General features: G+C 32.2%; 1 protein-coding gene, 1 long non-coding RNA gene and 1 pseudogene across 2 annotated transcripts; all 3 read right to left on the reverse strand.

Annotated features, from left to right (window-relative positions):
* LOC143236253 (uncharacterized) overlaps positions 1 to 1,905 on the reverse strand; it is a 6,237-nt pseudogene extending 4,332 nt beyond the window's left edge.
* Positions 1,906 to 10,580: 8,675 nt separating this feature from the next.
* LOC143237333 (large ribosomal subunit protein mL53-like) lies at positions 10,581 to 13,575 on the reverse strand. Its single transcript, XM_076476461.1, has 3 exons — positions 13,475 to 13,575; positions 11,742 to 11,853; positions 10,581 to 10,990 (listed from the first exon to the last, which is right to left on the reverse strand). Exons 1-3 carry the CDS (start codon positions 13,559 to 13,561, stop codon positions 10,887 to 10,889), a joined length of 303 nt encoding a protein of 100 aa, XP_076332576.1. The 5' UTR covers positions 13,562 to 13,575; the 3' UTR covers positions 10,581 to 10,886.
* A 4,497-nt stretch (positions 13,576 to 18,072) lies between these two features.
* Positions 18,073 to 21,044, reverse strand: LOC143237376 (uncharacterized). The gene is made up of 3 exons (XR_013020042.1): positions 20,894 to 21,044; positions 19,226 to 19,337; positions 18,073 to 18,480 (listed from the first exon to the last, which is right to left on the reverse strand). It is a non-coding gene; the product is annotated as an uncharacterized LOC143237376 (long non-coding RNA).
* Positions 21,045 to 23,558: the final 2,514 nt, after the last annotated feature.

Raw genomic sequence — 23,558 nt, forward strand, 5'->3', positions numbered from 1 at the left:
TTATTATAAAATAATATAACATTAAATATTGTTACTTAAGATAGCTATATTTTCATGTAAGAAGATGGAGAATGTGCCAGATTGCGTCAAAAATTTGATCACAGACGGCGATATCCGTACACTATATTTCAGGACTTCCTTGTGAGTGATGCTTGAACTGTTTCTACGTCACAGAGAATATTTTAAATATCATATTTCCGTACCATTTATGGAGAAGTGGACAACGTTTCTGTTAGTGCATTTTTTTCTTTTACGTGTGTACAAAATTAGTATGCTGTAGCTATTAAATATAGAATATTTCACGAAATATTTTACTTTCTGCATTTGTTACAATTATTTTTAGGTATATTGAAAATAAGTGTAATATAACATTTAGATACAGAATATTTTACGAATTTCTTCAGTACAATAAGTTCAGGTTCTTTCGGGTACTTAGAATATTTACTATTTTACTTTAATGTTTGGTTACCACAAACGTAACTCAATTTACTTATGAAGTAACCAATATGGTTACAGTCCGGATATATAATATTACCATACATTTTATACATCCAAACCCATACTGACGTATTTTAATTCTGAAATCACACGCTAAGTTTGTCTTTTTACCTATATTATATTATCGAGGATATGGGGTCCCTCTTATACCCGTTAGTAGGATGTACCCTTGACCCACATCCTCTAGAGCCGTTCTTGGAAGAAATGTTTATATGTTGATAGTTGTGCATATGTTCATTATATGACACAAAACATTTTCTATACCACTGTACCTTTATGAACACAAATCCAGAACTTAAAACATTTTACTGGTGGCTGCTGTAATGAGGTGCAATAATTGCTCTAAATATTCTATTTCTTCACGTTGATAGTTACACAAACGTTACTGACAATGATTTTAAACGTTTTGAACCGTTAATAAATTTTATAATACATTTATGTGGAATTTAAAACGTATTTAGAAGTAATTATCTCAATGATTCACGCCAATATTTTTCGTTGATGGGTTACAAGGAATGAAAACAGTTAACACCTCCGGCAATTTTTGAACTGTTCTTCACTCAAATGTCAATACTGGTTTTAGACCTTTACGCTAATAACACAAGCGCGGTTTGAAATGGGAACTGGACTGTTTTTTGAGTGAGACATGCATTTGTAGAATCATAGTTCGGCACTAACAAATGGGCCACGCATGTCCTTAAAATGTATGATGAATGTTATACATTAGAAGACAATTAGACAACATTAGAAGATAAAACACAAGATTCTCGTGTATTGTTTCTATTTTGTAGTTTCAATTTTCTGAGATAACATTAGTAGTTGTTTACTAATAACTATACTAAATATGTTGTTGTTGTTTTGAACTAAGCACAAAGACTACACAATGGGCTATCGGTGCTCTGCCCACAATGGGTGTCGAAACTCGGTTTTAGCGTTTTAAGTCCGCAGACTGGAGGGCTACAAAAATATGAAACTCAGTGTCGCAGTATTATTGATTTGAGTGGAGATGTAATTTTTAGGAAAATACTAAAAAAACTTCATTATTGATGGTCATAGATTATACTTTATAGAAATACCAAAGTAATTTAAATATTCACACAAATAATTAATCTGGCTGCTAGAAAACAGTCCGTAATAAGTTGTTTTCGTACTTCGTAACAAATTTAAACCTTTTAACACGGAGCCAACTCAAGGGAAAACGTTTTATTGACTGTACAAACCACACACAAACAAAAACAGAAGACAATATGCTATTTATAAATTTTAAGGTTATGAAATACATTTTTCTTAAAGTATTTGTGGAAAATAAAACTTTATAGATAAACAATTTAATTATAATACAAATATTTTAGGTTCTTCAAAACAACTTAAAGTAACAGTCGTAAACATTCATCAAAATTACTTCATTTCTTTATGGTAAAATATCCACTTAAATATAATTACACACAGAGAAAAAAATTAAACATGTTAAGAATATTTGTCAATCTTGTCTGTGTATCATCATATGACGTAAAATATAATTTTGCAAAATATATTTAGATTTTATTTATTATTTATTTATCAATAATAAACTCCACAGGTCTTATTTTCATCTCGCTTGTCTTTAGTGTACTGTGTTTACTTGTCCACTCATGCCAGGTAACCCCGGTTGTATCTACCTTACCTTCTCTGTTACACAAACCGTTTAAGTTACAACGATGACATGCGCCTTTGTGGTTTTGAGCACAACTACCGCTGTTTTTATCATTTTTTTTATTCTTGGTACTGAACATCATCTTGTTGTGAACAGCGAGAGATTGTTGGTTGGTTGATTTAGTGTTTTATAGCACAAAGCAGCTAGGCTATCTGTGCCAAACATCCGGTAAAGGTTAAAAGTAAATTTAATAAAATTCATAGAAGAAAATTACAGTAAAACAAAACAAAGTTTAAAAATAAATAAACAAACAGCATAAAACCAAAGTTTTCAACAGTGAGATGGAGTTGTTCACTGGTGGCATTAATTTTTATATTAAAAAGTGTGACACTCAGAACATAGCTCTGAGGAACTCCAAGTTCCCGTAGAAAAGAACGGGAAAGTGTCGAACCGTCACGAACTCGGAATCTCCTGTCCATTAAAATATTTTAATAAAAATGGGTAAATGGCCACGTAACCCACATATATGGAGGTCTTGCAAAATGTCATACCTACATGAATCATAAGCCTTCTCAATGTCAAATAATATTGATACAAGATGTTCGTTTGAGAAAAACTTCTCTGATTGACGTTTCAAGTCGAATCAGGTGGTCCATGGTGGAGCACTATCGTCAGAACCCACACTGGGTGGGTGAGGGAGGTTGTTTCATTCGAGGAACCAAACAAGACGAGCATTGACCATCCTCTCTAAGGTCTTACACAGACAGCTCGTCAGAGCAATTGGACGGTAGTTTGAAGGAATCTTGGGATCCTTCCCAGGCTTGGAGAAAGGCATGACAACAGCTTGGTGCCAGGCATCAGGAAAACATTCTCCTGCCAGATCCGATTAAAAACAACCAGAAGGATAGCGAGAGAAGCAGAAGATAGATGGCGCAGCATCTCATAGTGTGTATCATAGTGTGTCCAACCGATGTACTGCCAGTTTGAGTTCCACCAATGTAAAATGACGATTATAGTCATAGAGACAATCAGCTCGAAAGGAAAAAGATGATTGCCATGACCAAGTCTTGATGGCTAAAAAGGAGGAAGAAGAGGCAGAAGTGCTAGATACCTGGCCATCAGATAGCAAGATCGAGAGGAGGACAGAGTGATATTGCTCACTGACCTTTCGAATCTTGTCCCAAATGACTTTGGAACAGGTGGTAGAGGATATGCTGGTTGTGAACTTTATCCAAGATTCCTTTTGGCTTTGACGTTCTTACCCATCGAGCATGTGCACGGGCCTGCTGAAAAGCGATGCAGTTCAAGAGTGTGGGATATCTATGGAAAGTATCCCAGGCTCGTTTTACTTTTCTGTGCCATGTGGCAAAGCAGCTGCTTGTATAATATAGTCAGTTACTGCTGCCACACATTCGTCTATTGATGGCACAGACAATGGTAGGATCAAGTTCTGCGAGAGCAGTGAAAGAGGGCTAGTTTGTCTGACCAGCTTCTACTGGGGTATGCGGGTCAGGTGGCATCAACCATGGCCAATCTCTCTCAAGATTATAGGAAAATGATCACTGCCTCGTGGATTATTGTCAACCCTCCATGAAAATGGGAAAATAATGATGGGAGCAAATTGAGAGAACAATAGCAGAAAAGGACTGATTAGGCACATGGAAATAAGTAGAAGAACCAGTATTAAAAAGAGAAAGGTTGTGATCAGAGAGCATACACTCTACATAGCGACCCCTCCTATAAATATCAGCACTTCCCCAGAGGGACTGATGTCCATTAAAGTCCCCCAGGATTAAAAAGAGATACGGCAACTGTTCAATGACAACATCAAGGTCTGATTGATAATAGGTCTCTCCAGGTGACAGGTAGAGAGAACAAACAGTGATGGATGTACCCAAGGAAAAACGGATGGCTATGGTCTCCAAGGGTGTGTCAAGTGGCAAAGACAGGGTGGGCACATGCTGATCAACCAACAGTTCCACCCCTCCATGCACTCGTCCATCACACAGCATATCGTTTCTGTACAAATCAACTGCCCAAAGGTGACTATCGGCAGGTTTCAGAAATGTTTCCTGTAAGGAGAGACAAACAGGATGATACGAAGCAATCAGTGCTTTGATGTTATCCAGATTAAAACGTAAACCTCGACAGTTCCATTGTATCAGGGTGGCCATTTTATTTTCGTGCAGGCGAATTGGGCACAGAACCCTTCTGTTTACGACCAAATTTTTAACGTACGTTCCTTATTCGAGGGAGGTATATCGACCTCCATGGATCCTGTCCTGGGTCGATTGGGCAGGTCTTACTGTTGGAAGGGGATTCCAGAGACTGAGGACGTGAATGAATCATTGTTTTGCATCTTGGGGTGAGAAGGAAAATGGATCTGAGGAAATGCCTGTACCTGGAACCAAAAGATGTGAATCTTGGGATTTGGTGGAATGTATATAACGGAAAGAGATAGGTGTCAAAGTTGATTCATCAACTTTTTTAACCATGGAGGTCAAAAGACTTTTAATTTGTTTGGAGAACGATTCTTTGGAGGCATAAACTAATCTGTCTACACTCCCACAGTAGCTGTGAAACAATGTGCATCAGCATTCGTCCGAGATGAAGTTGTGGACAGCAGTTTTCAAGCCTCAGGTTAAGTAATGTTATGAATCGTTTTCAAACGCTGCACCTCACTCTTTTTCTTCCAACAATTTAGGGCAAAGAACAAAAGTAGGAGTTATTATTACCGTAAGAGTTGTTGTCTGTAGTTAATAATGTTAATGTTAAACATGACTTCACACATTTCAAACATATTTATAGACCCTAAAGTATTCATTTTACAAGAATAAATCGAAAACTCACATGAAGAGACATCTGAGATCCTCGTATTACAGTAAAATCACAAACATTGTACAACATATTTTTCAAACAGAAAATACGTTAAGTAAATTATTTTATTTTTATCAATTTAAATTTAAAGCCAAATGAAAGAACCATTAAATTAAAATTATATTTTTAACTTTAATGATATAATTACTGTAATACAATATAAATTACACAAGTTACAGACATTACTGTTTTAAATGTTGTTGTTTTTTTTCACATACTTTGTTCAGAATAACTTTTCTCATGTAATTCCGGTGGTTCAGCTAAAAGACTGAGAGCTAATGTACGCTATACAATACCTCTAAACTATGCAATACATTAATGTTACCATTTTGAGAAATGAATTTCTAATGATCCTTAAAGATATATTTTAGTACCACCTTCCCCTCCCAGTACTTTACTAGACGATGATCTTGAGTTTAATTCCTGTTTTAGCTTGGATGTACTGGTTCAACTCTTTGTTATCCAAATTACAGTACGTGGTTCATCACTGCAGCCTGTATCTGAAATTACTCCAAATATTTGTGTGTGTGTTGAGGGGGATTTTCGAGCAGTTTTTGGATGGAATTTTTCATAACAAAACGTGTTTTTGAAGGTGATTAAAACAAGATATTTCCAGGTTGTGACATTAGACAGATAGGTGTTCAGAATTCACAACATATACCAAAACACGACAACAAAAGGAGAAAATGTTTGTTGTTTTAAATGTTTTATACTCGACAGATGGGGTCAGATTTTGAAGTGTATGTAAATTTTAAGCCAGTTCGCACTCTTTAAAAAGTAGTAACCATATAAGTAAGGTTACCTAAATTACTATTGTTATTAACAAGTTACTTGATTGCCCCTCGTGGGACACAGGAAAGTCTACAATAATACAGTTCGATTCCCCCCACTGGATACATCAGATAGCCCAGTGCTGCTTTTCTATAAAACAAACACTAAATTAATTTATTATTATAAGGAGCTTCTGATTTAATTTGCTAAAGTTTGTTTTGGAATTTCGCACAAAGCTACTCGAGGGTTATCTGTGCTAGCCGTCCCTAATTTAGCAGTGTAAGACTAGAGGGAAGGCAGCTAGTCATCACCACCCACCGCCAACTCTTGGATTACTCTTTTACCAACGAATAGTGGGATTGACCGTCACATTATACACCCCACGGCTGAGAGGGCGAGCATATTTAGCGCGACGTGGGCTCGAACCCGCGACCCTCGGATTACGAGTCGCACGCCTTACGCGCTTAACCATGCCAGGCCCAATTTGCTAAGACAAGTATAACTGTTAAATGAACATTAAAAAATTATAAGATATTGTACTTAAGCCAAACAGAATGTTTAATTCAAACTATTCTCGTGTTTAGTATTCTTAACATTAATTGACAGATATGGCTGACTTTGTGTATGTCCGAAACGTATCATACAATCTTGTTCTTTGAAAACCCTAAGGGGCCTAAAAACATTGTAGTGACTAAAAACTATATAAGCATAATAATATTGTTTTTAGATGAATATAACGACCTGTAAACTCGCACGTTATCAGCAAAGGCATTCACGCCATAACATATTTCGTTATTAGTTATATATCCAGAGGCCTAAACAATATTAGCAAGGATATTATCCGAGATCGTCTACTGTGACCATCGTGTATCAAACAAGGTTCAGAGTAAAATAGTGTATGGTTTATGTTGTTATTTCTCACTAAATTTGCTCTTCACTGACATTGACATGAAATGTTAAGATTCGCAAGGTTAAAAAGTCCAAAATAATTTTAAAGTTTCCTTGTTGAATTTCGCACAAAAGAATTCAATAATAGTTGTCCATAATTTAGTAGTGGTAGAATAGATGGAAAGCAATCCAACCCATTCACCGCTAACTTTTGGCTTCCCTTTACCAACGAAAGTGGGATTTGCCATTATATAATAACAACGTTTGAACAGCTGAAACAGGGAACATGTTCGGTGGCGGGATTTCAACCCACATATTGCGAGTAGAGTATCCTAACCAGCGAGACCAGTTTAATCATTAATCTAATAAGAGGATTTGTATAATGAGGATAAAGAGAGGATAAGTATAATGTAAAGTAAAATGAAATCTGTCGAATTCTCGTGTCAACTAACAATATTAACCTGAAAATTTTATGAAGTAACTTATATGACTTAGGTTGAATAAACAACAACACAAACTTTTACTGATTGAAAAGTAGCGTAATATGCACGAGTTTCACTTCTTATCTCAAAATTGTTTACTTTTGTCCTCAGCTTATGAATAACCAAGCTGCCTTTTATTGGCAGGTTCTGTTAACCATTAGTCTTTGCATAATAAACGAAAGAATCCTAAATAGCCTTAGCTACAATTAGATCTCAGAGTGGTAAAGAGATAGAGCAACGACCTACTTGTACTTGAAAAAAACCCAACAAACTCTCAGCCATTCCATGAGACAATGTCCTGCGACTTAAAAAAAAAAGTTTAGTTGTTTATAAAATAAGGCCTAAAGTAAATATTGATGGAACAAGTAATAAGTCACTTTTATTGTTATAAAAATGTGGTTTTTGATGAGTTTATTCTGTCATCAAAGTAAGATCTGAGCAAGAAAATGAATCAAAGTTTTCCTTCGATGGTAACCATTTAAGTGTTAAACAATTTATGTATTTTCTTATCAGATGATACACCACAATATCATTTATTTTCTGAAAGTTAATTTTGATGTATGTTTTCATTGTTATTTCATGTAGTGTGGTTTTCATAACCTTCTTCATCTTTCTTGTACAGGTAATGATGTTGTCAGACATTGTGTTCAACATATAATACCCCTATTTATATAACTTACTATACAGTCTGTGACTGAGAATAATAATAATAATAAAAATTAGTCAAATATGTATCGGTTGTAAATGTATTTATTCCTGGTTGTTTCATGAGTATTTACTGCATCTTCTGAGGAGATGCTTAATTGGTGGAAATGTGAAACTTTTAACATTCGTTTGTTTCATTTCATTTCTGAAACTTTGCAAATACTCAATCAAAAGCTATCAGTGATAGCTATCTATAACTTGGAAATTACAGACTAGAAGGAGTGAAGCAGTTCAGCATGACCCACTGCCCACCTCTTTTAACAACTGAAAATTGGGATAGAACATAACATTTTAACATCCTCGTGGCTGAAAGGGTGAGCATGTTCAGTAACAGGATTTGAACTTGCAATCTGCAGATTTAACAGACACTCTTAGCTCAGCACTTCATAATCTAAAGATGTATTCTAGATTAATATCAGATAAGTTTACCCTTTTAATTTTTGGAATCACAGCCCTCAGAATTAAATATTAATTTAATTTTTTGTAAAATCACCTTACTATGACCTGTGAGCATTTCTTATGTATTGAGTGCAAATCTGAACATAAATATAGAATTTAAAGTAATTCTTTTATTTCAACAAGTTTATGAATTTACCTCTGGACATTTTCTAAGCTTTATTTGCTGCAATTTACATACTAATCGATATGTATGAAGTTAGGAGACTGACCATCTCAGTTTTCAAACCGTCCCAGTAAAATTACATAGAAATTGAAATTACACTCAGGAAAATGCACAAAATTTAACCCTTAACCCAATGGTAAGCCTAAAACCCCTGTTGTAATGGGTACATTTGTGGGGTCAAACAACTTCTAAAACACTGTAAATTGGCCTCCAACACATCTGATTAGTTAATAATATTCATATATTTTACAACAATCGTAAATATTGTCTATAATGTCGTAATTATTTCTAAAACAATGACAAATATATCTGTGAATATTTTCATAACTTCAGTTCTCACTTTTCACTAATAACAAATAAAAATATGGTTTTAACTCTCAAAAATAAAATTATAGTTGTTGTACATTTCTTATTTATTTCTGTCATTAACAATGGCCCACTTCCCTGCCAATCAAAAATATGATTAAAGAGAGAAAAGAATGACATATTCAGGGTGGATTTGTGACAAAATTAATTTACAATATAAAGTGGAGTAATATTGACTTTGTGCGTCGAAACACTCAAGAACACCTTGTGGTCATAACTGAAGCCAGTGGAATCTGATGAAACAACACAACCTTGCAGTCATTACCAAAGCCAGTGGAATCAGATGAAACAATAGAATCTTGTGGTTTTCAATGTACCTTAATTAAATGACCAGGTATAAGACAACAAAGGCATACATAGAACTATTCCTGATTTAGAACTGCTGAATAGAAGAAGAGAAACCAATCAATAGTAACATTATTAACAGATTCACAAGGATTCTCGTACAGCAGCTGTGGAGTGTTTTCAATATCATATCATAGCTTGAAGCTTGGACCTTCTAACCCACAGTTCACAACACTAATCATTAGAGGTGCCCTCATAAATAATACTTTATATAAAATCAAAATAAATGCTAAAACTGCATATGTTATTCAAATTGAATGTTATTTCATCTTTACTCTTTAATCCTAAACTGCCAGTGTAAATCTTCAATCTTTAACTCCATGTGGTGTTATAGGGTTAATAACATAAAATTTTGATGTTTGTGTGAATGTAATACATTGGACACATTTTTAGAACAGAAGTGAAATAAAACTGTAAGACAAAACACAACTATAGAGGCCTTCACACAAAAAATCTAACAAAGACAGCAGTAATATATTTAAATTCTGATAACTCCCTCTCTAGTAACAAATTTAGTATTACTTGTAACCAGGCTCCATGTATCAAAGGTATTTCAATTTCAAAATATGCAAGAGAGAATTTATATTAAAATTTAATAATACTATTTCTCTCTCATTCATGGGTACCTGCTCACACACAAAACATTTCTTAGCAACAGTTTTGCCAGTGACTGATAGAATACAAACAATGTTCCCTTGCACCAACAGATGGGAAGTAGTGATTGTGAATAACACAAACAACTAGTTCTAATATCATACATTTCTTCAATATAAATTTATTTGGTTATTAAAATATTAAAATTTTTAATTTAACAAATATTTAATGTGAGGATTATTTTAAATTGTTATCTTAGTGTATGACTTAATTCACATTTTTTAGTCTTGTGAGATATTATTACATCATAAACAACACTTTTATAACTGATGAATCACTGTATTGTAAATCATCAAGTTTCTGTTTTATAATCTTCATATTCATATCTACAGTTGTTTATTAAATAAGATCTATAGATCTATGCGAGTAACTTACTTTGATCAAAAGTAATTTATAACAACAAAACAAAACACTTGTTTAGTGACAACTTCTGCCACTCACTGATGTAAATTATGCCACGATGATAATGGTGCTTATCTAAAAATGATTACATAAAGGAAATCTAATGAGGACTATATTTGTATTTTTTTCTTTTTATAAAATGTTTTAATTTTCCTAATTTATAATTAATGAAAATAACAAGTACATTGTTAGAGATATAAAGTAACAATGATAATGAATTAAATTAAAAATAATTTAAATTTATTTTAACACTGCTTCTATTTCATTTCTTTCAAATATCATACAGTCTGTGTGTGAAGGGATAAAACTATCGTAACCCTGTGTTAGTGAAATAATACAGTTTGAGACTAGTTTCTTTATTCATGAATACATTATATGAAATATCGTTCATTTGATCGGTTTTAATTTAAAGAGAGACAAGAAAAACCGTTGATAACATGAAGGAAGTGAAAATATATAAAAACTTCTTTCATCAAAGACATCAGTAAATGTTGGAATCTCCTTATATAATTTATTTAACAGGATAAACTCACTATCTGATCTTTTCTCACACTTAACTTAAGATACTAAGTGAATGTATAATGTAACCTTTGCTGATGAAAACCAGTACTTTATGACTCGTATTCCTTTTATTTTAAGCTCTTCATTCCACAGGAACATCAAACCTGTTGACAATATTCAAAAATTCCCGAGTAAGTTCCAACGATGTCAAGTTACTAGTTTTGAAAATAACTTTCTGTCCAGAAGCTAGTAAAATAAGAAATTATTTATCAAAATATTTTATTACAGAACAAAAGTACATCTTCAAATTTGCAGGATTCTACAGAATAATATTAGAAAAATATTCATTTTAGGATGTATAAAAAATTTAACTGGATAACTAGATGTCCAGTGATAAAGCAGTTTCAAAAATAAGAATTATTCCACAAACAAACAAAATGTACACTGTGTGCAGCTTGATATAGTTATTCAAATATACTGAGTATTTAATGCTTATAACACTAATTTTTTTTTATTAATTTTTGAAAAGAGCTTGAAAGTATGGGAATCCAATGCTAATTAATAACCAATTCCTACTTACAGCATTACAAGTGAGGGATAATGTAGCAGGAGTAAATTTTTCAACTACACTTTATCCCAATACCTCAGATGCTGCATATACTTTTCTATAACTAAGTATTTAATACTATTTTTCTAAATCTAATTTGAAAAAAACAAACCTTTTGACAACTTAATTGTACATTGCAGATGTTTTGTAGTGACACGTAAAAACATAACTTGAACAATCAATTTAGTGAATGTTAAACAGCAAGATACTTTATTCTGTAAGATTTGCACTTTCTTATTTCAAACTAAACTGTCCTCACTATAATATTATTAGCACTTTTATATAATAGCTTTGGGAATATTTGACTACACGTGTTATGAAAGATAAGAAAACAAATGCAGCAACTTTCAAATCCAACTTACTAAAATATGGAAATCATGTTAAACTCACCAAGTTTTAGATCCACCTGTGGCTCTGAGCAGTTATTTTTAACTTCTGTTTTTAGTGAACACTTCATGTTGCTTTCTCTCACTTTTTTATAGACAGGAAGAACAACAGGTTTCTGAAATAACCAATGTTGTAAAGATGGTAATATTTTTATCATTAACCAAAAGAATTTTAAACAATTTTGAATAAGAACAATGAATTAGAATAAATATAAAATGAAGAACATTAAAGTAACTGGTGCAATAAAATAGAGAATATAAAAATATATTATTCTGATTTTGTTTGGAACATGTTAAAAATTAGCATTTAGAACAATACAAAGCCATATTTTTGTTATTACTAACTCAAGTGTAGAATATTTACTTATTACTAATCATAATTAAATTACATAACGGATAATCATATGTTGGATGTTATCAGATAAAAAGAATGAATGTATTAATTTATCAAATGAGAAAATTAACATTATACTGATACAAACTTTTGCAATAAAAACAAAATTTCATAAAAATGTTAAAATTGACATAATTGTGGACTTTGACTGAAATGGAAATTCCTTACTTTAAGATTACATTGTAAGCTGAGACAGTACTAATGAAGTTAACAAATATACCTAAATGAAACATCCCACTTTCTTATATACATCTTTCTCATGAAACAAATGGTACTGGAAAAAACAATTACTACTAATTGTATCTTAATGATCTGTTTTTAGAACACTTTTAACAAATACAAATTTGTACATTATTTATCAAGTAGAAAACTATTAGATTATGGCTAAAAACAAACTGTCCAATTCCTAAAAGAAATATTTAACCAGTGAATTAAACAGTTCAATGGTGTAGCTTTTCTTATTTTGACAAATGCTTATTCTAAATTCATAGCTTGTTGAAGACTGGGATTTTTTAAAAGTTCAAAATAAGTACATACATAATTAGAATACAATGCTGTTTTACCTAAAATTAAATCACAAGCTTCTCACATGTTTATTAGTATAAGAATAACAGAGTTGTGAAACCAATTTAAATAGTTGTTATGATTCACCATTACTTTCAACAATTCTGATGCTCTGCAAGTTGCGAGTCATATATTTAATATATAGTATTAGATCCATAAAGGCTATATTAATAATATGTAGTATTAGACCCATAATGACTATACACTACTTAAGATATTACAATTAGGATAATTCAACGTTTCGAATACTTTTATATCAAACTTCTGTTTGCTTGGAGGTTATTCACCATAATATTAGTCTCCTGTACTGAATTACTGATAGTAATAAACCTTTTGGTTTAATTAACACTAATAGAAATAAAAAAAAAAAAAAATCCACCTTTGAATATGCTCATATTAAAGGGTTGTTTATTTTTGTCTTTATTTCACCTTTGATATTAGTTTTTCTGACTAATGAATGCTACTGAAAATGATACGAAAAACAAAATACAGTACAGGTTCTTCCTTGCAATTTTAAATTTTAAAGTGAATATAAACAACGATTTATTTGTTAGTACTACAGCTACATCATTCAACTAAATGTATTTATTAGAATCAGAATTCATCTGCTTTACTTCTCTCTTTAACGTGTAAAATTTAACTGCAAAAGTCAATGTCCAGTAATAATACAAACAATAAGATTTATAAATAGTAAATTAACTATTTACTTTATTCATTAAAAAAATCACTACCTCACTGATTCAACATTAGGATGAAATGGATCAAATTTAATTTTTTACTTGTTGAACTGGTCGTAAATGCAACTCTTTCACGGTTTTATATAATGCTTTCTTCACAGGATTTATTGTTGAATTCATCGCTGCCATGTTATAAAACTTATCTTACTCTCGAGCGCAGATATCATTGTACCATACGCTCTTTTTTTTTCGAAAAAGAAAAAAATACTTTATAAATGCTGACATTTAATTTCGAACTACGTGAGTTTGATTGTTACTAAATACTTATTTAGTGATAAAAATAATAAAAAATATATAGGAATAAAACGCAAATGAACACAGTATATTTTTAATTGCGAATAATATATAGTATTCTCAAGTTAATGATATGAACGAAAGAAGGTATACTGATATTTAATAACTCGAGTTATTGAGAACTTATTTTGAAAATTATTTTCTTGTTCGAGAATTCACCATGTTTTGCAGAGATCATAATAGACAAAATAGTGAACATGGCATTCAAAGCCCGTGAAAGAGAAATATTTAGTTTGTTTAATATCAACAAATAAATCGAACTACTGTTTAAGTAATACAGCGATTCTTTTTAAAGCCACTTATGGAAACATAGATAGAAGTACATTAAAATATGTATCACAATCTATTCTGATGTGATAGCATTTATCTACATGTTTTTTTTTGTCTTCAGAACCGAGTTCAAGATTTATATACACATATAAGACTAGTGAATGGAATTATTAATATTTTTTGTCTATTTACAGCCTATCGTGAATAGCAAATAAGTAAGATTTAATCTGTGTTTATCTTTCTTTCGTCCTTATCTCGTATGCAGTACAGTGAAAATGCCCTATTTGCTGTGTTTAAATAATAGAGAGGGTATTAACCTAACTTATATATAGATTTGGTAAACAAATTCAAACTAAATTAATTTGTATTTGGTTTACTATTGTATAAGTTGACAAAAGTATGAGAATGACTTCTCTAGATTAAATGCACTAACCTAAACTTTCATTAAGACCCACTTATAGCCATCCCTAATTTGTAACTACTGGTTAGAAGGAGAGCAGTCAGCCAGAAACAATCTAAACAAGGGCTCTTTTTAGATCTTTGAACTAAATAACAGAATTAATTGCCATTTTTTATAATTCACCCATTGTTGCAAGTGTGGATCGTGTTTACGTCTCGAACCTTGGATCCATAAATGTACAGCCTACGCAGTGCCACAATAGCGATAACAATCATTTTAAAGAAGTTCCTTTTAAATGTGTCTAATTTCTAAATTGCCTTTAAGAGCAGATATATCACTCACAGTTCGTTACCTGGATTGTGTCGTTACCTATTAATTATATTACGAAATACAAACTGTTTCTCTCCTTTTAACTGTTTTTTCTTGAGAAGGGGCATTATTTTATTAACCAACAATGCCGTTGTTATTATCATTGATATCATTCACATATCGACTAGTTGATAAATAGTTGGCAACATTTTCTAATATAGTTGTTTTTCCCACCAAAATATAATTGTCATGCATTACAAGATAATGTATGTTTCTACTGTTGCTCATCTTCTATCTTCTTTATTATCCATATTAAAAAGAATAGCTGAAAATGTTTCTGTTTCTCATTCGTTTTTTATGTTATAACAACAACATATTAGATTACAGGCTAACCTGTCAACCAAACAGATGGTCATGTATCTTGAACCTAAATGTACGCGTGTGTTTTCTTATAGCAAAGCTGCATTGGGTTATCTGCTGTGTCCACCAAGGGGAATCGAACTTCTGATTTAGCGTTATAAATTAATAGACTTACCGCTATTTCACCGCTGGACACCCAAATATAATTGGTTTGTTTGTTTGGAATTTCTTGGAGGCTTACATCTGCATCAGCTGTCCCTAATTCAGCAGTAAAAATCTAGAAGGAAAACAGCAAGTCATCAATTCCCACCACCTCCCAACTCTTTGGAAATACTTTTACTAATGAATAGTAGGATTGACCGTCACATATAACGCTTTGATGGCTGAAAGGGCGAGCGTGTTTGGTTGGATAGGTATTCAACTCCCGACCCTCAGATTTCAGGTCAAGTGCCCTAACCACCTGGTCATGCTAGGCTTAAGGTAATGGTACACATATTTGAAGCTGCCAGACAGAGGTCAATAGAAAATACTACGCCATATAATTATTTATAGTTGAATTTTGAATTTCGCACAAAGCTACTCTAGGGCTATCTCTGCTAGCCGTCCCTAATTTAGTAGTGTAAGATTAGAGGGAAGGCGGCTAGTCATCACCACCAACCGCCAACTCTTGGGTTACTCTTTTACAAACGAATAGTGGGATTGATCGTAATGTGTAATTTTGGAGGTCTGTAACGGATTAATTTAATTTACAGTATTTCTTATGGGAAAAATTGATTCGGTTTTCGAACAAATCGCTTTTCCAACAGCCTCAAACCCCTGTTGTAATAAGTACATTTTTTAGGTCAAACAACCCCAAAAACACTTTAAATTTGCCTCCGACACATCCGATTATTTAATAATATTCATATATTTTACAACAACCGTAAATATTGTCTATAATGTCATAATTATTTCTAAAACATAGTGACAAATATATCTGTGAATATTTTCATAACTTCAATTCACACCTTTCACCAATAACAAATAAAGAATATGGTTTTAAATCTCAAAAATAAAATTATAGTTATTGTACATTTTTTAATTATTTCTGTCATTAACAATGGCCCACTCCCCTGCCAATCAGTGGATTTGTGACAAAATTAATTCACAATAAAAAGTGGACTAACACTGACTTTGTGCTATCGGAACACTCAAGAACACCTTGTGGTCAAAACCAAAGCCAGTGGAATCGGACGAAACAATAGAATCTTGTGGTCATAACTGAAGGCAGTCAATCAGATGAAACAATAGAATCTTGTGGTTTACAAGGTACCTAAATTAAATGACCAGGTATATGACAACAAAGGCAAACATAGAAATATTCCTGATTTAAAACTGCTGAAGAGAAGAAGAGAAACCAATCAATAGTAACATTATTAACAGGCTCACAACGATTCTTGTACAGCAGCTATGGAGTGTTATCAATGTCATATCATAGCTTGAATCTTGGACCTTCTAACCCACAGTTCACAACACTAATCATTAGCAGTGCCCTCATAAATAATACTTTATATAAAAATCAAAATAAATGCTAAAACCACATGTTATTCAAATTGAATGTTATTTCATCTTTACTCTTTAACCCTAAACTGCCAATGTAAATTTCAAGTCTTTAACACCATGTGGTGTTATAGGGCTAATAACATAAAATTTTGGTGTTTGTGTGAATGTAATACATCGGGCACATTTTTTCACAGAAGTGAAATAAATCTAATACAACAAACAACCATAGAGGCCTTTACACAAAAATCTAACACAGAGAGCAGTAATATATTCAAATTCTGACAACTCCTCTCTAGTAACAAATTTAGTATTACTTGTAACCTGGCTCCATGTATCAAAGGTATGAGTTTCAAAATATGCGAGAGAGAATTTATATTAAAATTTAATAATACTATTTCTCTCACATTGATGGCTACACCTGCTCACACACAAAACATTTCTTAGCAACAGTTTATGCCAGTGACTGATAGACTACAAACAATGTCCCCTAGCACCAACAGATGGGGAAGTAGTGATTGTGAATAACACAAACAACTAATTGTAATATCACACATTTCTTCAATATAAATTTATGTGGTTATTAAAATGTTGAAATTTTTAATTTAACAAATATTTAATGTGAGGATTATTTTAAATTGTTATCTTAGTGTATGGATTAATTCACATTTTTTAGTCTTGTGAGATATTATTATATCATAAACAACACTTATAACTGATGAATCACTGTATTGTAAATCATTAAGTTTTTGTTTTATAATCTTCATATTCATATCTACAGTTGTTTATTAAATTAGATCTATAGATCTATGCGAGTAACTTACTTTGATCAAAAGTAATTTATAACAACAGAACAAAACACTTGTTTAGTGACAACTTCTGCCACTCACTGATGTAAATTATGCCACGATGATAACGGTGCTTATCTAAAAATGATTACATAAAGGAAATCTAATAAGGACTATATTTGTATTTTTTCTTTTTATAAAATCTTTTAATTTTCCTAATTTATAATTAATAAAATAACAAGTACATTGTTAGAGATATAAAGTAACAATGATAATGAATTAAATTAAAAATAATTTAAATTTATTTTAACACTGCTTCTATTTCATTTCTTTCAAATATCATACAGTCTGTGTGTGAAGGGTTTGTTTGTTTGTTTTTTGAATTTTCGCACAAAGCTACTCGATGGCCATCTGTGCTAGCCCCCTAATTTTGCAGTGTAAGACTAGAGGGAAGGCAGCTAGTCATCACCACCCACCGCCAACTGGGCTACTCTTTTAAACGATTAGTGGGATTGACCGTCATATAATAACGGCTTGGTAGAGCATGTTTAGCGACTGACTGGATAACCCATGACCCTCAGATTAATTAGTCGATGCTTTAACGAGCTTCGCCATGTCAGGCCGTGTGAAGGGATAAAACTATCGTAACCCTGTGATAATAGTTACAAGTGAAATAATACAGTTTGAGACTAGTTTCTTTATTCATGAATACATTATATGAAATATCGTTCATTTGATCGGTTTTAATTTAAAGAGAGACAAGAAAACCGTTGATAACATGAAGGAAGTGAAAATATATAAAAACTTCTTTCATCAAAGACATCAGTAAATGTTGGAATCTCCTTATATAATTTATTTAATAGGATAAACTCACTATCTGATCTTTTCTCACACTTAACTTAAGATACTAAGTGAATGTATAATGTAATCTTTGCTGATGAAAACCAGTACTTTATGACTCGTATTCCTTTTATTTTAAGCTCTTCATTCCACAGGAACATCAAACCTGTTGACAATATTCAAAAATTCCCGAGTAAGTTCCAACGATGTCAAGTTACTAGTTTTGAAAATAACTTTCTGTCCAGAAGCTAGTAAAAAAAGAAATTATTTATCAAAATATTTTATTACAGAACAAAAGTACATCTTCAAATTTGCAGGATTCTACAGAATAATATTAGAAAAATATTCATTTTAGGATGTATAAAGATTTAACTGGATAACTAGATGTCCAGTGATAAAGCAGTTTCAAAAATAAGAATTATTCCACAAACAAACAAAATGTACACTGTGTGCAGCTTGATATAGTTATTCAAATATACTGAGTATTTAATGCTTATAACACTAATTTTTTTTATTAATTTTTGACAAGAGCTTTATAGTATGGGAATCCAATGCTAATTAATAACCCATTCCTACTTACAGCATTGCAAGTGAGGGATAATGTAGCAGGAGTAAATTTTTCAACTACACTTTATCCCAATACCTCAGATGCTGCATATACTTTTCTATAACTAAGTATTTAATACTATTTTTCTAAATCTAATTTGAAAATAAAACTTTTGACAACTTAATTATACATTGCAGATGTTTTGTAGTGACACGTAAAACATAACTTGAACAATCAATTTAGTGAATGTTAAACAGCAAGATACTTTATTCTGTAAGATTAGCACTTCCATATTTCAAACTAAACTGTCCTCACTATAATATTCTTTGCACTTTTCTGTAATAACTTTGGGAATATTTGACTACACGTGTTATGAAAGATAACAAAACAAATGCAGCAACTTTCAAATCCAACTTACTAAAATATGGAAATCATGTTAAACTCACCAAGTTTTAGATCCACCTGTGGCTCTGAGCGGTCATTTGTAACTTCTGTTTTTAGTGAACACTTCATGTTGCTTTCTCTCACTTTTTTATAGACAGGAAGAACAACAGGTTTCTGAAATAACCAATGTTGTAAAGATGGTAATATTTTTATCATTAACCAAAAGAATTTTAAACAATTCTGGATAAGAACAATGAATTAGAATCAATATAAAATGAAGAACATTTAAATAACTGGTGCAATAAATAGAGAATATAAAAATATATTATTCTGATTTTGTTTGGAACACGTTAAAAATAAGCATTTAGAACTATACAAAGCCATATTTTTGTTATTACTAACTCAAGTATACAATATTTACTTATTACTAATAATTAAATTACATAATGGATAATCATATGTTGGATGTTATCAGATAAAGATAACGAATGCATTAATTTATCAAATGAGAAAATTAACATTGTACTTATACAAATTTTTGCAATAAAACTTGGTCATAATTGTGGACTTTGGCTGAAATGGGAATTCCTTACTTTAAGATTACATTGTAAACCTGGACAGTAATACGGAAGTTAACAAATATACCCAAATGAAACATCCAACTTTCTTATATACAAATACATCTTTCTCATGAAACAAATGGTACTGGAAAAAACAACTACTACTAATTTTATGTTAATGATCTGTTTTTAGAGCACTTTTAACAAATACAAATTTTTACATTATTTATCAAGTAGAAAACTATTAGATTATGGCTAAAAACAAACTGTCCAATTCCTAAAAGAAATATTTAACCTGTGAATTAAACAGTTCAATAGTGTAGCTTTTCTTATTTTAACAAATGCTAATTCTAAATTCATAGCTCATTTGTTGACTGGAATTTTTGAAAGTTCAAAATAAGTACATACATAATAAGAGTACCATGCTGTTTTACCTAAAATTAAATCACAAGCTTGTCACATGTTTATTAGGATAAGAATAACAGAGTTGTGAAACCAATTTAAATAGTTGTTATGATTCACCATTACTTTCAACAATTCTGATGCTCTGCAAGTTGCGAGTCATATATTTAATATATAGTATTAGATCCATAAAGGCTATATTAATAATATGTAGTATTAGACCCATAATGACTATACACTACTTAAGATATTACAATTAGGGTAATTCTACCTTTCGAATATTTTTATATCAAATTTCTGTTTGGTGGGAGGTTATTCAACATAACAAACTCCTGTACTGAATTACTGATAGTAATAAACCTTTTGGTTTAATTAACACTAATAGGAATTTAAAAAAAATAAAATATCCACCTTTGAATATGCTCATATTAAAGGGTTGTTTATTTTTGTCTTTATTTCACCTTTGATATTAGGAGTTTTTCTGACTAATGAATGCTACTGAAAATGATACGAAAAAACAAAATACAGTACAGGTTCTTCCTTGCAATTTTAAATTTTAAAGTGAATATAAACAACGATTTATTTGTTAGTACTACAGCTACATCGTTCAACTAAATGTATTTATTAGAATCAGAATTCATCTGCTTTACTTCTCTCTTTAACGTGCAAAAATTTAACTGCAAAAGTCAATGTCCAGTAATAATACAAACAATAAGATTTATAAATAGTAAATTAACTATTTACTTTATTCATTAAAAAAATCACTACCTCACTGATTCAACATTAGGATGAAATGGATCAAATTTAATTTTTACTTGTTGAACTGGTCGTAAATGTAACTCTTTCACGGTTTTATATAATGCTTTCTTCACAGGATTTATTGTTGAATTCATCGCTGCCATGTTATAAAACTTATCTTACTCTCGAGCGCAGATATCATTGTACCATTCGCTCTTTTTTTTTTCGAAAAAGGAAAAAAAAAAATTTATAAATGCTGACATTTAATTTCGAACTACGTGAGTTTGATTGTTACTAAATACTTATTTAGTGATAAAAATAATAAAAAAAAGAAATTAAACGCAAATGAACACAGTATATTTTAATTGCGAATAATATATAGTATTCTCAATTTAATGATATGAGCGAAGGAAGTTATACTGATACTTAATAACTCGAGTTATTGAGAACTTATTTTGAAAATTATTTTCTTGTTCGAGAGTTCACCATGTTTTGCAGAGATCATAATAGACAAAATAGTGAACATGGCATTCAAGGCCCGTGAAAGAGAAATATTAATTAGTTTGTTTAATATCAACAAATAAATCGAACTACTGTTTAAGTAATACAGCGATTCTTTTTTAAAGCCACTTATGGAAACATAGATAGAACTACATTAAAATATGTATCACAATCTATTCTGATGAGATAGAATTTTATTCATGTTTTGTTTTGTCTTCAGAACCGAGTTCGAGATTTATATACACATATAAGACTAGTGAATGGAATTATTAATATTTTTGTCTATTTCAGCCTATCGTGAATAGCAAATAAGTAAGATTTGACCTGTGTTTATCTTTCTTTTGTCCTTAGGCCTGGCATGGCCAAGCGCGTAAGGCGTGCTACTCCGAGGGTCGCGGGTTCGCGTCCGCGTCGCGCTAAACATGCTCGCCCTCCCAGCCGTGGGGGTGTATAAAGTGACGGTCAATCCCACTATTCGTTTGTAAAAGAGTAGCCCAAGAGTTGGCGGTGGGTGGTGATGACTAGCTGCCTTCCCTCTAGTCTTACACTGCTAAATTAGGGACGGCTAGCACAGATAGCCCTCGAGTAGCTTTGTGCGAAATTCCAAAACAAACAATCTTTTGTCCTTATCTCGTATGCAGTACAGTGAAAATGCCCTATTTGTTGTGTTTAAATAATAGAGAGGGTATTAACCTAACTTATATATAGATTTGGTAAACAAATTCAAACTAACTTAATTTGTATTTGGTTTACTATTGTATAAGTTGACATAAGTATGAGAATGACTTGTCTAGATTAAATGCACTAACCTAAACTTTCATTATGACCCACTTATAGCTATCCCTAATTTGTAACTACTGGTTAGAAGGAGAGCAGACAGCCAGAAACAATCTAAAGAAGGGCTCTTTTTAGATCTTTGAATTCAATAACAGAATTAATTGCCATTTTTATAATTCAACCATTGTCGTAAGTGTAGATCGTGTTTACGTCTTGAACCTTGGATACAAAAATGTGCAGCCTAACGCAATGCCACAATAGCGATAACAAAATTTTTAAAGAAGCTCCTTTTAAATGTTTGTAATTTCTAAATTACCTTTAAGAGCAAATATGTCACTCACAGTTCATTACCTACATTGTGTCGTCACCTATTAATTATATTACGAAATTCAGACTGTTTCTCTTTTTCTAACTGTTTATTTCTTGAGAGGGGGCATTATTTTATTAATCAACAGTGTTTGTTTGGGAATTTCGCACAAAGCTACTCTAGGGCTATCTGTGCTAGACATCCCTAATTTAGCAGTGTAAGACTAGAGGGAAGGCAGCTAGTCATCACCACCCACCGCCAACTCTTGGGCTACTCTTTTACCAACGAATAGTGGGATTGACCGTCACATTATACACCCCCACGGCTGGGAGGGCGAGCATGTTTAGCGCGACGCGGGCGCGAACCCGCGACCCTCGGATTACGAGTCGCACGCCTTACGCGCTCGGCCATGCCAGGCCTAATCAACAGTGCCGTTGTTATTATCATTGATATCATTCACATATCGACTAGTTGATAAATAGTTGGCAACATTTTCTAATATAGTTGTTTTTCCCACCAAAATATAATTGTCATGCATTACAAGATAATGTATGTTTCTACTGTTGCTCATCTTCTATCTTCTTTATTATCCATATTAAAAAGAATAGCTGAAAATCTTTCTGTTTCTCATTCGTTTTTTATGTTATAACAACAACATATTAGATTACAGGCTAACCTGTCAACTAAACAGATGGTCATGTATCTTGAACCTAAATGTACGCGTGTGTTTTCTTATAGCAAAGCTGCATTGGGTTATCTGCTGTGTCCACCAAGGGGAATCGAACTTCTGATTTTAGCGTTATAAATTAATAGACTTACCGCTATTCCACCGCTGGACACTCAAATATAATTGGTTTGTTTGTTTGGAATTTCGTGGAGGGTTACATCTGCACCAGCTGTCCGTAATTTAGCAGTGAAAGACAAGAAGGAAAATAGCAAGTCATCAATTCCCACCACCTCCCAACTCTTTGGCAATACTTTTACTAATGAATAGTAGGATTGACCGTCACATATAACGCCCTGATGGCTGAAAGGGCTAGCGTGTTTGGTAGGATAGGTATTCAACTCCCGACCCTCAGATTTCAGGTCAAGTGCCCTGACCACCTGGCC

The sequence above is a fragment of the Tachypleus tridentatus genome, chromosome 13, assembly GCF_004210375.1.
Source record: "Tachypleus tridentatus isolate NWPU-2018 chromosome 13, ASM421037v1, whole genome shotgun sequence".
NCBI lineage: Eukaryota > Metazoa > Arthropoda > Merostomata > Xiphosura > Limulidae > Tachypleus > Tachypleus tridentatus.